At 39.1% G+C, this 18,203-nt stretch overlaps 1 protein-coding gene across 1 annotated transcript in view; it reads right to left on the reverse strand.

Moving 5' to 3' along the window:
- ARHGAP21 (Rho GTPase activating protein 21) overlaps positions 1 to 18,203 on the reverse strand; it is a 136,803-nt gene that overhangs the window by 72,206 nt on the left and 46,394 nt on the right. Inside the window, 1 exon segment of the mRNA XM_057498287.1 lies at positions 78 to 257. Coding sequence (XP_057354270.1) covers positions 78 to 167 — 90 coding nt within the window. The 5' untranslated portion in view covers positions 168 to 257.

Genomic DNA, 18,203 nt, shown 5'->3' on the forward strand with positions numbered 1-18,203 from the left:
GGGAGGATGAGAGGACGACAAGGAGACAGGAACTGCCTTGTGTGTATTTTTCAAGTTACTTTAATTATTTCTCTTACCTTATATGAAAATTGAATTGCAGACTCTGGGGGATAAACAATAAAATGCCTTAATGTAAAACCAAAGCCTTGAGATGTTCTTTTCAACATAACTGTTTTGGGACCTGGCCAGGAGAATGTTTCATCTTCGGATGGGGATACAGTTTCACTTTGTTCTTTTCCATCTTTACTTTTTGATACCTAAAATGAAAAGATATGTAGAAGTTACTAGTTAACTTGATAAACTTGCTTAGAAGAGAGTATATACTTTTGAGCACAGATATAAAATGAATGAGAAAAGAACCATATTTCGGTACATGTACTACTATATGTATTATAACAAATCATGCAGATCACCAAAAACTGCATTTTTTCTAGAAAGGGACACTATGAAAGTTCATTAGAAACAAGAAAGAACTCTTGGAAATCAGAAATATAATGGCTAAAATTTTAAATGCAACAGAAGGAATGAAAGAAAACATCAAGAAAATCTGGTAGAGCCTATGGGCTAGGAAACAAAAGATGTGAAGAGACAAGGAGCTCTTACTAAGAACACTGAACTGTTATCAGATAATCCAACAGCCACAAAGACCCTTAGAAAATAATAGGTAAGGCCTTTAGGTTCTGAGCACAAATTCAGCCTCCACATAAGTAATCATTCCAGTGTCCTGGCCTTCCAGCTATTTGACCTCTCCTCCACTCTTGGCTTTTCTCTTGTCAAGACTGAAAACCCTTTACAATCTCAAAACAAGGATCCCCCTCTTCATTCCCTCACCTGCAACCATTATAATTCTTCAGTCAGAGGCTGACCCTACCACCCTTTTCCTGTCTCTCACAAGCCCACATTCTTACTTCCCACTTAAGTCAGCTTCAATACACTCCTTTGCCTTTCTCTCAGTTCATCAGAGTTGCCAGACAAAACCCAGCCCTGGATAAATCAACATTGCCTACTCTGGGCCTGCACCTATGTGCTGAACATGAGTGAAGAAAAAAATCTGCTTTCTAAGTTCATAACCATTAACCTCCAGAGAGCCATTACTGTTGCCTATGATAATACATTTCTCTCCAGTCCATTCATCCTGGATGACTATGTCATATCTTCTGCCCATCCTCACAGCTGATGACCCCACTTTCTACTACACTGAAAACACAAAAGCATTAAGAGAAAAACCTAACACTTACCTGTCTACCTGCCTACCTGTAACTGCACCCATCCTGTCTTCCCCCTTACAATTCTGCTACTGCTAAGGCACGACTGCTTGGGACCCAAGTCCCTCCTACCATTCAAAGATGTGGCTCCTCTCTTTTTTGCTGCTTTGGTGTTCTTTACTATGTCATTCCCAACAGTATACACACATGTGTAAGTTCTTTAATTAAAAAAAAAAAATCCTCAACCACATATCTTCTCCAGCTGCCACCTTGATTGTCTGCCTATCTTTAGAGCAAACTATCGAAATCTGTCTACAGTTACTATCTCCAATTCTTTTTTACCCATTTTCTCATTTTTAAATGCCCTTGAATCGGGCTATTGCCTCCACAATTCCATGAAACGCCCTTGTCAAGGTCACTGATGGCTTCCGCATTGTGGAAACCAACAGTCAGCTCTCAGTCCCCACCTTCTGTGACCTCTCAGTTACAAGGATCACTTACTTTTTCGGAAAATTTCCTCCACTTGACCTCCCACACTAATTTTATTTCTAACTCACGGGCTACTTCTTTTCAGTCTCCTTTGCTACCACTTCATCTGCTAAACTTCTGAACTTGGGAACACAGCTCAGTCCCCAGGGTTTTTCTAGCTCTAATCTGTCTTCTGGAGATGTCACCCAGTCTCAGGCTTTAAATATCATCTATAAACAGATGACTCCCCAGTATCTCTAGCCCAGATATCTTCCCAATCTAATAGGTGTCCCCTAAACTGAACAAGCCTGCATAGCTGCTGAGATTCTGTATTAAATTACAACTTGAAGTTCATCTCAGCAGTTTTGAAATGTCACCTTTATCAAATGGCAAATACTTGAAAACGGTTAATTCTACTATGTTTTTTGTTATTTTCCATTAGTAAATTTATGGATTCCTCCACAATTATTTGCTTCATATCCAAGTGTTAAAACTTAAAAATGCTCCTGGAAGCAATTTGTGCATGATAAAAATTTATTATCAATTTTTGGAGCCAAGATGGTGGCGTGAGTAGAGCAGCGGAAATCTCCTCCCAAAACCACATATATCTATGAAAATATAACAAAGACAACTCTTCCTAGAATAAAGACCAGAGGACACAGGACAACATCCAGACCACATCCACACCTGCGAGAACCCAGTGCCTCGTAAAGGGGGTAAGATACAAGCCCCTCCCCCCAGCTCCCGGCGGGAGAAGAGTAGACAGAGCAGGAGGGAAACGGAGCACAGGACTGCTGAACACCCAGCCCCAGCCATCCGGGCCAGAGCGCAGACACTGCGTGCGCGGGGGACCCTGGATACTAGGGAAACAGGGCAGCAAGAACAGTGAGCGGGTACCGGAGGCCTGGCACGGGAGGACATAAGAATGGCGAGCGGCCATTTTTCTTTTTTTTTTTTTTCTTCCTGTTTTGTTTTGGCGAGCGCTTTTTGTAAGTCTTAAGGGGATAGGGACCCCAATACTAGGGAAACAGGGGAGCAAGACTGGTGAGCAGAGGCCTGAGGGTGGCGCCAGAGAATAAAGAAAAATGAGCGGAAATTTCTTATTTTTATTTTTGTTTTTTAAATTTTTTAATTAAAAAAATTTTTTTTTTTTTTGTGGTCGTTGTTTTGTTTCGGCGGGTGCTTTTTGGAAGTCTTAAAGGGGCAGGGCGGGTCACTTAATCCAGAGGTAGGGAATCCGGGGATCCCTGGGCACGCTAATCACCTGGGCTGCAGGGAGCTCGGAGGCCCCTTACGGAGATAAATAGCCTCCAGACTGCTACCCCTCCAACGCGACTCCACCATTTTGGAGCAGCAGCCCGAGCCAGGCCACGCCCAGAGCAACAGCGGAGATAAACTCCATAGCAGCCGGGCAGGAAGCAGAAGCCCTGTCTGCGTGCAGCTGCACAGCACAAGCCACTAGAGGTCGTTGTTCTCCCAGGAGAGGAGGGCCACAAACCAACAAGAAGGGAAGTTCTTCCAGCCGTCACTCGTCCCAGCTCAGCAAACTATTCCTATCACCATGAAAAGGCAAAACTACAGGCAGACAAAGATCACAGAGACAACACCAGAGAAGGAGACAGACCTAACCAGTCTTCCTGACAAAGAATTAAAAATAAGAATCATAAACATGCTGACAGAGATGCAGAGAAATACACAAGAGATATGGGATGAAGTCCGGAGGGAGATCACAGATGCGAGAAAGGAGATCGCAGAAATGAAACAAACTCTGGAAGGGCTTATAAGCAGAATGGATAGGATGTAAGAAGCCATTGATGGAATTGAAACGAGAGAACAGGAACGCATAGAAGCTGACATAGAGAGAGACAAAAGGATCTACAGGAATGAAACAATGTTAAGAGAACTGTGTGACCAATCCAAAAGGAACAATATCCGTATTACAGGGATACCAGAAGAAGAGAGAGGAAAAGGGATGGAAAGTATCTAGGAAGAAATAATTGCTGAAAACTTCCCCAAACTGGGGGAGGAAATAATCGAACAGACCACGGAAACACACAGAACTCCCAAAAGAAAGGATCCAAGGAGGACAACACCAAGACACATAATAATTAAAATGGAAAAGATCAAGGACAAGGAAAGAGTTTTAAAGGCAGCTAGAGAGAAAAAGGTCACCTATAAAGGAAAACCCATCAGGCTAACATCAGACTTCTCGACAGAAACCGTACAGGCAAGAAGAGAATGGCATGATATATTAAATGCAATGAAACAGAAGGGCCTTGAACCAAGGATACTGTATCCAGCACGACTATCATTCAAATATGATGGTGGGATTAAACAATTCCCAGACAAACAAAAGCTGAGGGAATTTGCTTCCCACAAACCACCTCTACAGGACATCTTACAGGGACTGCTCTAGATGGGAGCACTCCTAGAAAGAGCACAGCACAAAACGCCCAACATATGAAGAATCGAGGAGGAGGAATAAGAAGGGAGAGAAGAAAAGAATCTCCAGACAGTGTATATAACAGCTCAATAAGCGAGCTAAGTTAGGAAGTAAGATACTAAAGAGGCTAACCTTGAACCTTTGGTAACCACGAATTTAAAGCCTGCAATGGCAATAAGTACATATCTTTCAATAGTCACCCTAAATGTTAATGGACTGAATGCACCAATCAAAAGACACAGAGAAATAGAATGGATAAAAAAGCAAGACCCATCTATATGCTGCTTACAAGAAACTCACCTCAAACCCAAAGACATGTACAGACTAAAAGTCAAGGGATGGAAAAACATATTTCAGGCAAACAACAGCAAGAAGAAAGCAGGGGTTGCAGTACTAATATCAGACAAAATAGACTTCAAAACAAAGAAAGTAACAAGAGATAAAGAAGGACACTACATAATGATAAAGGGCTCAGTCATACAAGAGGATATGACCATTCTAAATATATATGCACCCAACACAGGAGCACCAGCATAAGTGAAACAAATACTAGCAGAACTAAAGGGGCAAATAGACTGCAATGCATTCATTTTAGGAAACTTCAACACACCACTCACCCCAAAGGATAGATCCACCGGACAGAAAATAAGTAAGGACACGAAAGCACTGAACAACACAGTAGAGCAGATGGACCTAACAGACATCTATAGAACTCTACATCCAAAAGCAAAAGAATATACATTCTTCTCAAGTGCACATGGAACATTCTCCAGAATAGACCACATACTATGCCACAAAAAGAGCCTCAGTAAATTCCAAAAGATTGAAATCCTACCAACCGACTTTTCAGACCACAAAGGCATAAAACTAGAAATAAACTGTACAAAGAAAACAAAAAGGCTCACAAACACATGGAGGCTTAACAACACGCTCCTAAATAATCAATTGATCAATAACCAAATCAAAATGGAGATCCAGCAATATATGGAAACCAATGACAGCAACAACACTAAGCCCCAACTTCTGTGGGACACAGCAAAAGCAGTCTTAAGAGGAAAGTATATAGCAGTCCAAGCATATTTAAAAAAGGAAGAACAAGCCCAAATGAATGGTCTAATGTCACAATTATTGAAATTGGAAAAAGAAGAACAAATGAGGCCTAAGGTCAGCAGAAGGAGGGACATAATAAAGATCAGAGAAGAAATAAATAAAATTGAGAAGAATAAAACAATAGCAAAAATCAATGAAACCAAGAGCTGGTTCTTCGAGAAAATAAACAAGATAGATAAGCCTCTAGCCAGACTTATTAAGAGGAAAAGAGAGTCAACACAAATCAACAGTATCAGAAACGAGAAAGGAAAAATCACGACGGACCCCACAGAAATGCAAAGAATTATTGGAGAATACTATGAAAACCTATATGCTAACAAGCTGGGAAACCTAGGAGAAATGGACAACTTCCTAGAAAAATATAACCTTCCAAGATTGACCCAGGAAGAAACAGAAAATCTAAACAGACCAATTACCAGCAACGAAATTGAAGCGGTAATCAAAAAACTACCAAAGAACAAAACCCCCGGGCCAGATGGATTTACCTTGGAATTTTATCAGACATACAGGGCAGACATAATACCCATTCTCCTTAAAGTTTTCCAAAAAATAGAGGAGGAGGGGATACTCCCAAACTCATTCTATGAAGCTAACATCACCCTAATACCAAAACCAGGCAAAGACCCCACCAAAAAAGAAAACTACAGACCAATATCCCTGATGAACGCAGACGCAAAAATACTCAACAAAATATTAGCAAACCGAATTCAAAACTACATCAAAAGGATCATACACCATGACCAAGTGGGATTCATCCCAGGGATGCAAGGATGGTACAACATTCGGAAGTCCATCAACATCATCCACCACATCAACAAAAAGAAAGACAAAAACCACATGATCATCTCCATAGATGCTGAAAAAGCATTTGACAAAGGTCAACATCCATTCATGATAAAAACTCTCAGCAAAATAGGAATAGAGGGCAAGTACCTCAACATAATAAAGGCCATCTATGATAAACCCAGCAGCCAACATTATATTGAACAGCGAGAAGCTGAAAGCATTTCCTCTGAGATCAGGAACTAGACAGGGATGCCCACTCTCCCCACTGTTATTTAACATACTACTGGAGGTCCTAGCCACGGCAATCAGACAAAACAAAAACATACAAGGAATCCAGATTGGTAAAGAAGAAGTTAAACTGTCACTATTTGCAGATGACATGATACTGTACATAAAAAACCCTAAAGACTCCACCCAAAACTACTAGAACTGATATCGCAATACAGCAAAGTTGCAGGATACAAAATCAACACACAGAAATCTGTGGCTTTCCTATACACTAGCAATGAACTGGCAGAAAGAGAAATCAGGAAAACAACTCCATTCACAATTGCATCAAAAAAAATAAAATACCTAGGAATAAACCTAACCAAAGAAGTGAAAGACTTATACTCTGAAAACTACAAGTCACTCTTAAGAGAAATTAAAGGGGACACTAACAGATGGAAACTCATCCCATGCTCGTGGCTAGGAAGAATTAATATCGTCAAAATGACCATCCTGCCCAAAGTAATATACAGACTTAATGCAATCCCTATGAAACTACCAGCAACATTCTTCAATGAACTAGAACAAATAATTCAAAAATTCATATGGAAACACCAAAGACCCCAAATAGCTAAAGCAATCCTGAGAAAGAAGAATATAGTAGGGAGGACCTCACTCCCCAACTTCAAGCTCTACTATAAAGCCATAGTAATCAAGACAATTTGGTACTGGCACAAGAACAGAGCCACAGACCAATGGAACAGACTAGAGAATCCAGACATTAACCCAGACATATATGGTCAATTAATATTTGATAAAGGAGCCATGGACATACAATGGCAAAATGACAGTCTCTTCAACAGATGGTGCTGGCAAAACTGGACAGCTACATGTAGGAGAATGAAACTGGACCATTGTCTAACCCCATATACAAAAGTAAACTCAAAATGGATCAAAGACCTGAATGTAAGTCATGAAACCATTAAACTCTTGGAAGAAAACATAGGCAAAAACCTCTTAGACATAAACATGAGTGACCTCTTCTTGAACATATCTTCCCGGGCAAGGAAAACAACAGCAAAAATGAAGAAGTGGGACTATACTAAGCTGAAAAGCTTCTGTACAGCAAAAGACACCATCAATAGAACAAAAAGGAACCCTACAGTATGGGAGAATATATTTGAAAACGACAGATCTGATAAAGGCTTGACATCCAGAATATATAAAGAGCTCACACGCCTCAACAAACAAAAAACAAATAACCCAATTAAAAAATGGGCAGAGGAACTGAACAGACAGTTCTCCAAAACAGAAATACAGATGGCCAACAGACACATGAAAAGATGCTCCACATCGCTGATTACCAGAGAAATGCAAATTAAAACTACAATGAGGTATCACCTCACACCAGTAAGGATGGCTGCCATCCAAAAGACAAACAACAACAAATGTTGGCGAGGCTGTGGAGAAAGGGGAACCCTCCTACACTGCTGGTGGGAATGTAAATTAGTTCAACCATTGTGGAAAGCAGTATGGAGGTACATCAAAATGCTCAAAACAGACTTACCATTTGATCCAGGAATTGCACTCCTAGGAATTTACCCTAAGAATGCTGCAATCAAGTATGAGAAATACCAATGCACCCCTATGTTTATCGCAGCACTATTTACAATAGCCAAGAATTGGAAGCAACCTAAATGTCCATCGAAAGATGAATGGATAAAGAAGATGTGGTACATATACACAATGGAATACTACTCAGCCATAAAAAGAAAACAAATCCTACCATTTGCAACAACATGGATGGAGCTGGAGGGTATTATGCTCAGTGAAACAAGCCAAGTGGAGAAAGAGAAATACCAAATGATTTCACTCATCTGTGGAATATAAGAAAAAAGGAAAAACTGAAGGAACAAAACAGCAGCAGAATCACAGAACTCAAGAATGGACTAACAGGTACCAAAGGGAAAGGGACTGGGGAGGATGGGTGGGTAGGGAGGGATAATGGGGGTAGAGAAGAAGGGGGGTATTAAGATTAGCATGCATGGGGGGGTGGGAGAAAGGGGAGGGCTGTACAACACAGAGAAGACAAGTAGTGATTCTACAACATTTGCTATGCTGATGGACAGTGACTGTAAAGGGGTTTATATGGGAGACCTGGTATAGGCGAGAGCCTAGTAAACATAATATTCATCATGTAAGTGTAGATTAATGATACCAAAAAAAAAAAAAAGGCAGTTCCTGTGTGGAGACCTCCAATGAGTCCTACACAAGGGTATAAAGGGCATATAAAAGTGTAGGCAAAGGGTCTGTTTGTGTTTATACAGAGGATCAAAGCCTAATTGGGCTACCCCGAAAATGAACTAAGATACGATATGAAAAAGAACTTCCAACATCAGCACTCTCTGGAACACTCATGCCAGAAGATGATCATCAAAAAACCCCAACAAAGATCCACGCACTGTTACAGCTGTAGATGCACTCATCCCACCAGTTCCTGGACTTGCCAAGGGAATGAAGAAGGAGATATCTAAGCTGGCCTGTGCATACAGTAAAACAACAAATTTGACTGGATCTATACTGTTGGAACTCAACCAAGAATTAGAAGTGCAAACTGTAGGGCTCCAAAATCTTACAACTACAGACTATTTACTGTTAAAAGAACATATGAGATGTGAACAGTCCCCAGGAATGGGTTGTTTTAATTTGTCTGATTTCTCTCAGACTGTTCAAGTTCAGTTGGACAATATCCACCATATCATAGATAAGTTTTCACAAATGCCTAAGGTGCCTAACTGGTTTTCTTGGTTTCACTGGAGATGGCTGGTAATTACAGGTATGCTTTGGTTATGTAACTATACTCCTATTATGTTAATGTGTGTGTGCAATTTAAGTAGTAGCTTAAAACCTATACATGCTGAAGTTACTCTACAAGAAGATATGTCAAAGAAATAATCAATCTTCCCATGTTTTTTTCCGCCTGCTACTTCTATAGCTTTTCTTCTTCCTTCCTAATTACAACCCTTAAATAGAATTCGTGCCTCATATCAGATTTACCGAGTATCATAATTCTTCCAAGTGGTAAAGATACCTCAAGACAAATGCTGGGCATAGAAGCTACAGGGCATAAATATGCAAAGAAGTAAAAAGCTAACCTTTTCAAACAATAAGGCTTCTCTCTCACTTACCAACTTTACATTTCCCTGTATGGCCCCAGAAGATGACTGGTTAGCCAGAGACGGGTAAGATTCCTCAAGGGAGGAACAACCTAAGACAGGCACAGTCACAGGGGGGGCCATCAGGTGAGAAATTGGGGATCAACAGAGGTGAGGCTTAGAACCTCACCCCCCCTGTTCTGAGAGAAATCTTCTGCATCCATGGATGTTTTATTGCCCTTGTCTAGCTTGGATTAACACATAGTCTACAGGCACACACCTGATCATCTACATTTGCTCTCTTACAACACTAAACTATGTTTTCTACCTTTATCTTGTATCTACCTACCACTTCAGCATTTTATTAAAAATAATAATAATAGAGAAATGTGGTATCCACATATAAATCAAGTATAAAAATCAAATGAGTATTCATATTTGAACTGACTGTTTATAGTTCATAATGCATGAGGAAAACCGAAAGTTTCTGTGATGACTGCCCTTGTACTGTTCACCATGTAACTTATTCACTATGTAAGAATTTGTTCTCCATGTAATAACTTGTTTGTTATGCTTCAGAAGATTGGAGACTGATGAAAATTAGGCTTGGGGTGGATTAATGATTGTGCATTGAGCATTGACTCCCCTATACAGAATTTTATTGTTGTTAACAACCATTTGATCAATAAATATGAGAGATGCCCTCACACACACACAAAAAAAAGTACACACTTCCAATTGTAAAATAAATAAGTAACCGGGATGTAATGTATAGCATAACGAATATAGTCAAAATATTGTAACAACTTGGTATGGTGATAGCTGGTACCTAGAATTATCATGTATATAAATGTTGAATCACTGTGTTGTACACCTGAAACTAAGTAATGTAATACTGTGTGTCAACTACCCTTCAATAAAAAATAATTATCTACAAAAAAAAATAAAATAAAAAAAAGTAAAATGCAAGAGATTTATGAACTGCCAAAAAAAAAAACTTTAAGACTAACATGGAAAAATGCTCAGAGCCTTTTTGAGTGGAAATAAAATGTTACAAAACATGTATGACATAATCCAATGTTGCCGTTTACATGTGAAAACCTCTGTGAAGAAGTATAATAAAATATTGACACTCAAAAAAAAAAATTTATTATGCCACAAAGAAAATTAATTTAAGTGCTTTCTACATCCTGACCTTTTTCATCTTATCATCAGTGTTTGGGCTGTTACTAGTTCGCTTTCACTAATTTCATTTTTCTATTCTTTCTGGGAAGATAGATAGTAACATGCCCCAGCCAAACTTGCACTAGGGGCAGCTGTGACTGCATTGTAGTAAATGGGATGTAAATGAAAGCAATATGCAATATACAAAAATCAACAGTACTTCCACATACTAACTATAAGCAATTGCTAACTGAAAATTTTTGGAAATACCATTCAAAACATAAAAGGAATACTTAAGGACAAATCTACGAAGATTTGTAAGACCTATAAACTGAAACTTCAAAACACTGCTGAAAGATTTAGAGAATATATAAATAGATACACCATGTTCATAGTTCAGATGACTCGGTATTAAATATGTCACCTCTCCCCAAATTGATCCATAGATTCAATGAAATCCCAATCAAAATCCCAGGAAATTTTTGTAAAGAAGTTTACAAGCTGTTTCTAAAATTCCACTTTAAATATAAAGGACCTAAACAGCCAAAACAACTTTGAAAAAAAGAACAAAATAGTAGTACTACAAAATATCAAGACTTACAATGAAGCTACAGTAATCAAGACTGTAGCCATCTATGGAGAGACTTCATACATCTTTAGTTAATTTATCATAAATGCATTTTAGTTTATTCCCCACTCTACGATTTAGGGATTTTGTGGGGGTGGGGTGGGGGGGGGGGAATAGCACCAAACATCAACATAGAAGACTCGAGCTAAGTCTTGAATGACTGCAAAAGTGATCATATAATTAAGTAGAGTTTGTAGGATAAAGCTTATTATTCTAGGCTTAATTACCCTAATAGTTTAGTTAAGCTTTAAGTAGTGAGTGGATCCTCCTTTTTGTGCCAAATGAATCATTTTATACATGCACACAAGTCCTCCCCTCATCCATTCAGTAAATAAATATTTATTGAGCACCTATTATGTACCTAACACTGTTCCACACAGTGGGGACACCAGGGTAAATAAAATATGCATAGTTTAGTTGATGTTTTGAATTAAGCTTACTTTGAAATACTTACAATTCACAGGCATTTGTAATAAATAATACAGAGGGATCTCTTAGAATCTATATGCAGTTTCCCTCAACAGGAATATCCTGGAAAACTAGTGCAATTTCACAGTCAGGATACTGGCATAGATAAAATCTATTCATCTTATTCAGAATAGTATTACTTATACTCCTTTGTGTTTAGTTCTATGCAGTTTTAACACATGTATAGGTCGATGTATCCACCACACGTCAACATATGGACCAGTTCCATAACAACGATCTCCCTGATGGTCCTTTGATAACCATATCCACTCTCTTCCTTCTCCCGATCACTAGTCCCTAACCCTAGGCAACCCCTAATCTGTTCAAGTTTCAATCATTTTTGTCATTTCAATAATGTACAAATGTAATTGTGCATCAGGAAACATCTGGGATTGGCTTTTTTCACTAAGCATAATTCTCTGGATACTCATCCAAATTACTCCATGTGCCAATAGTTCATTCCTTTTTATTGCTTAGTAGTATTCCATGGTACAGCAGAACCACAGTTTGTTTAAAGGACATCTATGTTATCGCTAGTTTTTGGTTATAATGAGTAAATAGGAACATTCACGTGTAAATTTTGTGTAAAAACACTTCCAATTTCTCTGGGATAAATGCCCCAAAATGCAATTATTGGATCAAATGGTAACTGCATGTTCAATTTTGTAAGAAATTGCCAAACTATTTTCCAGGGTAGATGTATGATTTTACATTCCCACTAGCAATATATGAGCAATCCAGTTTATCTGCATCCTCAACATTTGGTATTGTCATTATTTTTTTGTTCTTGTTGTTATCATTAATCTACAATCACATGAAGAACATTATGTTTACTAGGCTCCCCCCTTCACCAAGTCCTCCCCACAATCCCCATTACAGTAACTGTCCATCAGCGTAGTAAGATGCTATAGAATCACTACTTGTCTTCTCTGTGTTGTACAGCCCTCCCCATGCCCACCCCACATTATACATACTAATTGTAATGCCCCTTTCTTTTCTCCCCCTTATCCCTCCCTTCCCACCCAACCTCCCCAGTCCCTTTCTGTTTGGTAACTGTTAGTCCATTCTTGGGTTCTGTGAGTCTGCTGCTGTTTTGCTCCTCCAGCCTTTTTCTTTGTTCTTATACTCCACAGATGAGTGAAATCATTTGATACTTGTCTTTCTCTGCCTGGCTTATTTCACTGAACATAATACCCTCTAGCTTCATTCATGCTGTTGCAAATGGTAAGATTTGTTTTCTTCCTATGGCTGAATAATATTCCATTGTGTATATGTACCACATATTCTTTATCCATTCATCTACTGATGAACACTTAGGTTGCTTCCATTTCTTGGCTATTGTAAATAGTACTGCGATAAACATAGGGGTACATACGTCTTTTTCAAACTGGGCTCCTGCATTCTTAGGGTAAATTCCTAGGAGTGGGATTCTTGGGTCAAATCGTATTTCTATTTTTAGTTTTTTGAGGAACCTCCATACTGCTTTCCAGAATGGCTGAACTAATTTACATTCCCACCAACAGTGTAGGAGGGTTCCCTTTCTCCACAACCTTGCCAACATTTGTTGTTGTTTGTCTTTTGGATGGTGGTGATCCTTACTGGTGTGAGGTGATATCTCATTGTGGTTTTAATTTGCATTTCTCTGATGACTAGTGATGTGGAGCATCTTTTCATGTGCCTATTGGCCATCTGAATTTCTTCTTTGGAGAAGTGTCTGTTCAGCTTCTCTGCCCATTTTTTACTTGGATTATTTGCTTTTTGTTTGTTGAGGTGCGTGAGCTCTTTACATATTTTGGATGTCAACCCTTCAGCATATCTGTCATTTATGAATATATTCTCCCATACAGTAGAGTATCTTTTTGTTCTATTGATGGTGTCCTTTGCTGTATAGAAGCTTTTCATCTTGATATATTCCCACTTACTCATTTTTGCTTTTCTTTCCCTTGCATGGGGAGATATGTTCCTGAAGAAGCCACTCATGTTTATGTCCAAGAGATTTTTGCCTATGTTTTTTCCTAAGAGTTTTATGGTTTCATGACTTACATTCAGGTCTTTGATCCATTTTGAGTTTACTTTCGTGTATGCAGTTAGACAGTGATCCAGTTTCATTCTCTTACATGTAGCTGTCCAGTTTTGCCAGCATCATCTGTTGAAGAGACTGCATTTCCCCACTGTATGTCCATGGCTCCTTTATCATATATTAATTGACCATATATGTTTGGGTTAATGTCTGGAGTCTCTATTCTGTTCCACTGGTCTGTCGATCTGTTCTTGTGCCAGTACCAAATTGTCTTGATTACTGTGGCTTTGTAGTAGAGCATGAAGTTGGGGAGCGAGATTCCCACCCCACACTTTATTCTTCCTTCTCAGGATTGCTTTGGCTATTCGGGGTCTTTAGTGTTTCCATATGAATTTTTGAACTATTTGTTCCAGGTTGTTGAAGAATGCTGTTGATAATTTGATAGGGATTACATCAAATCTGTATATTGCTTTGGGCATGATGGCCATTTTGACGATACTAATTCTTCCTAGCCAGGAGCATGGGATGAGTTTCCACTTGTTAGTGCCCTCTTTAATTTCTCTTAAGACTGTCTTATAGTATTCAGGGTATAGGTCTTTCACTTCCTTGGTTAAGTTTATTCCTAGGTATTTTATTCTTTTTGATGTAATTGTGAATGGAGTTGTTTTCCTGATTTCTCTTTCTATTAGTTCATTGTTAGTGTATAGGAAAGCCACAGATTTCTGTGTGTTAATTTTATATCCTGCAACTTTGCTGTATTCTGGTATTAGTTCTAGTAGTTTTGGAGTGGAGTCTTTAGGGTTTTTTATGTAAAATATCATGTCATCTACAAATAGTGATAGTTTAATGTCTTCTTTACCAATCTGGATTCCTTGTGTTTCTTTGTTTTGTCTAATTTCCATGGCTAGGACCTCCAGTACTATGTTCAATAACAGTGGGGAGAGTGGGCATCCCTGTCTTGTTCCCAATCTCAGAGGAAAAGCTTTCAGTTTCTTGCTGTTCAGTATGATGTTGGCTGTGGGTTTATCATATATGGCCTTTATTATGTTGAGGTACTTGCCCTCTATGCCCATTTTGTTGACAGTTTTTATCCTGAATGGATGTTGACTTTTGTTGAATGCTTTTTCAGCATCTATGGAGATGATCATGTGGTTTTTGTCCTTTTTTAAATTTATGTGGTGGATGATGTTGATGGACTTCCGAATGTTGTACCATCCTTGCATCCCTGGGATGAACCCACTTGGTCATGGTGTATGATCCTTTTGATGTGCTTTTTAATTTGGTTTGCTAATATTTTGAGTATTTTTGCATATATGTTCATCAGGGATACTGGTCTATAATTTTCTTTTTTGGTGGGGTCTTTGCCTGGTTTTGGTATTAGGGTGATGTTGGCTTCATAGAATGAGTTTGGGAGTATCCCCTCCTCTTCTATTTTTTGGAAAACTTTAAGGAGAATGGGTATTATATTTCTCTGTATGTCTGATAAAATTCTGAGGTAAATCCATCCGGCCCAGGGGTTTTGTTCTTGAGTAGCTTTTTGATTACTGAATCAATTTCTTTGCTGGTAATTTGTCTGTTTAGATTTTCTGTTTCTTCCTTGGACAGTCTTGGAAGGTTGTATTTTTCTAGGAAGTTTTCCATTTCTTCTGGTTTTCCAGCTTGTTAGCATTTAGGTTTTCATAGTATTCTCTAATAATTCTTTGTATTTCTGTGGGGTCCGTTGTGATTTTTTCCTTTCTCGTTTCTGATTCTGTTGATGTGTGTTGATTCTCTTTTTCTCCTAATGAGTCTGGCTAGAGGCATATCTATTTTGTATTTTCTTAAAGAAGCAGCTCTTGGTTTCATTTATTTTTTTCTATTGTTTTAGTATTCTCAATTTCATTTATTTCTTCTCTGATTTTTATTATGTCCCTCCTTCTGCTGACTTTAGGACTCATATGTTCTTCTTTTTCCAATTTTGATAATTGTAACGCTAGACTATTCATTTGGGATTGTTCTTACTTCTTTAAATAGGCCTGGATTGCTATATACTTTCCTCTTAAGACTGCTTTTGCTGGGTCCCACAGAAGTTGGGGCTTTGTGTTCCTGTTGTCATTTATTTCCATGTATTGCTTGATCTCTATTTTGATTTGATTGTTGATCCATTGATTATTTAGGAGCATGTTGTTAAGCCTCCATGTGTTTTTGGGCCTTTTTACTTTCTTTGTAATATTTATTTCTAGTTTTATATCTTTGTGGTCTGAAAAGTTGGTTGGTAGAATTTCAATCTTTTGGAATTTACTGAGACTCTTTTTGTGGCCCAGTATGTGGTCTATTCTGGAGAATGTTCCATGTGCACTTGAGAAGAATGTGTATTCTGTTGCTTTTGTATGTAGAGTTCTATAAATGTCTATTAGGTCCATCTGTTCTAGTGTGTTGTGTGGTGCCTCTGTGCCCTTATTTATTTTCTGTCTGGTGGATCTATCCTTTGGAGTGAGTGGCATGTTGAAGTCTCCTAAAATGAGTCCATTGCATTCTATTTCCTCCTTTAATTCTGTTTGTATTTGTTTCACATGTGCTGGTGCTCCTGTGTTGGGTGCATATATATTTATAATGGTTATATCCTCTTGTTGGACTGAGCCCTTTATCATTATGTAATGTCCTTCTTTACCTCTTGTTGCTTTCTTTGTTTTGAAGTCTATTTTGTCTGATAGTAGTACTGCAACACCTGCTTTTTTCTCCCTGTTGTTTGCATGAAATATCTTTTTCCATCCCTTCACTTTTAGTCTGTGATGTCTTTGGGTTTGAGGTGAGTCTCTTATAAGTAGCATATAGATGGGTCTTGCTTTTTTATCCATTCTATTATTCTGTGTCTTTCGATTGGTGCATTCAGTCCACTTACATTTAGGATGATTACTGAAAGATATGTACTTATTGCCATTGCGGGCTTTAGATTCGTTGTTACCAAAGGCTCAAGGTTAGCTTCTTTACTATCTTTCTGTCTAACTTAACTCACTTACTGAGCTATTATAAACACAGTCTGATGATTCTTTATTTCTCTCCCTTCTTATTCTTCCTCCTCCATTCTTTATATGTTAGGTGTTTTATTCTGTGCTCTTTTGTGTTTACTTTGACTGCTTTTGTGGATAGCTTATATTATTTTCCGCCTTTAGTTAGTATTTGGTTGGTCTGCTTTCTTTGCTGTGATTTTATTTTCTCTGGTGACATCTGTTTAGCCTTAGGAGTGCTCCCATCTAGAGCAGTCCCTCTAAAATACCCTGTAGAGGTGGTTTGTGGGAGGCAAATTCCCTCAACTTTTGCTTGTCTGGGAATTGTTTAATCCCTCCTTCATATTTAAATGATAATCATGCTGGATATAGTATTCTTGGTTCAAGGCCCTTCTGTTTCATTGCATTAAATATATCATGTCATTCTCTTCTGGCCTGTAAGGTTTCTGTTGAGAAATCTGATGATAGCCTGATGGGTTTTCCTTTGTAGGTGACCTTTTTCCTCTCTCATGCTTCCTTTAAAATTCTGTCCTTGTTCTTGAGCTTTGCCATTTTAATTATTATATGTCTTAGTGGTGTCCTTTTTGGGTCCCTTCTGTTGGGAGTTCTGTGTACTTCTGTGGTCGGAGCGACTATATCCTCCCCCAATTTGAGGAAGTTTTCAGCAATTATTTCTTCAAAGACACTTTCTATCCCTTTTTCTCTATCTTCTTCTTCTGGTACCCCTATAATGCATATATTGTTACTTTTGGATTAGTCACACAGTTCTCTTAATATTGTTTCATTCCTGGGGATCCTTTTATCTCTCTCTGTGCCAGCTTCTATGCATTCCTGTTCTCTGGTTTCTAATCCATCAATGGCCTCTTGCATCTCATCCATTCTGCTTTTAAATCCTTCCAGAGCTTGCTTTATTTCTGTATTGTCCCTCCTTAGCTCTTGCATATTTCTCTGCAAGTCCATCAGCATGGTTTTGACCTTAATTTTAAATTCTTTTTCAGGAAGATTGGTTAGATCTATCTCCCCAGGTTCCTTTTCAGGGGAGACTGTCTGGGTTAATCTGGTCTGTATCAAATTCTTCTGCCTTTTCATGGCGATAGAGATAGTCATGGGTAGTTGGCACGTGTCAGCTGGGAGAATGTCCCTTCTTGCTAGTTCATGGGCTTCCTCTCCTGGGAGAATGGTGACCTCTAGCGGCTTGTGCTGGGCAGTTGCACATAGACGGGGTTTCTGATTCTTGCCCGGCCGCTGTGAAGGAAGCTCTGCACGTGGTTGCTGTGGATGTGGCCACTCTCAGGCTGCTACTCCACTATGGTGGGGCTGCGCAGGAGCAGGATTGGGCAGGAGGCTGTTTATCACCATGAGGGGCCTTGGAGCTGCGCTGCCGCTCAGGGGGTTAGGGCGCCTGGAGTTCCCTGGGTTCCCAGCTGCTGAGCTGATTGTGCCGGGACGCTTCCATCCAGCTGTGGGGTCCATGTTCCTTTAAGACTCTCATAAAGCACTCTCTTTTCTTTGTCCCAGGGGCGCCGGCTGCAGGGACCCGCTCGCAGACTTTACTGTCCCGA

The sequence above is a fragment of the Manis pentadactyla genome, chromosome 3, assembly GCF_030020395.1.
Source record: "Manis pentadactyla isolate mManPen7 chromosome 3, mManPen7.hap1, whole genome shotgun sequence".
Classification (NCBI taxonomy): Eukaryota; Metazoa; Chordata; class Mammalia; order Pholidota; family Manidae; genus Manis; species Manis pentadactyla.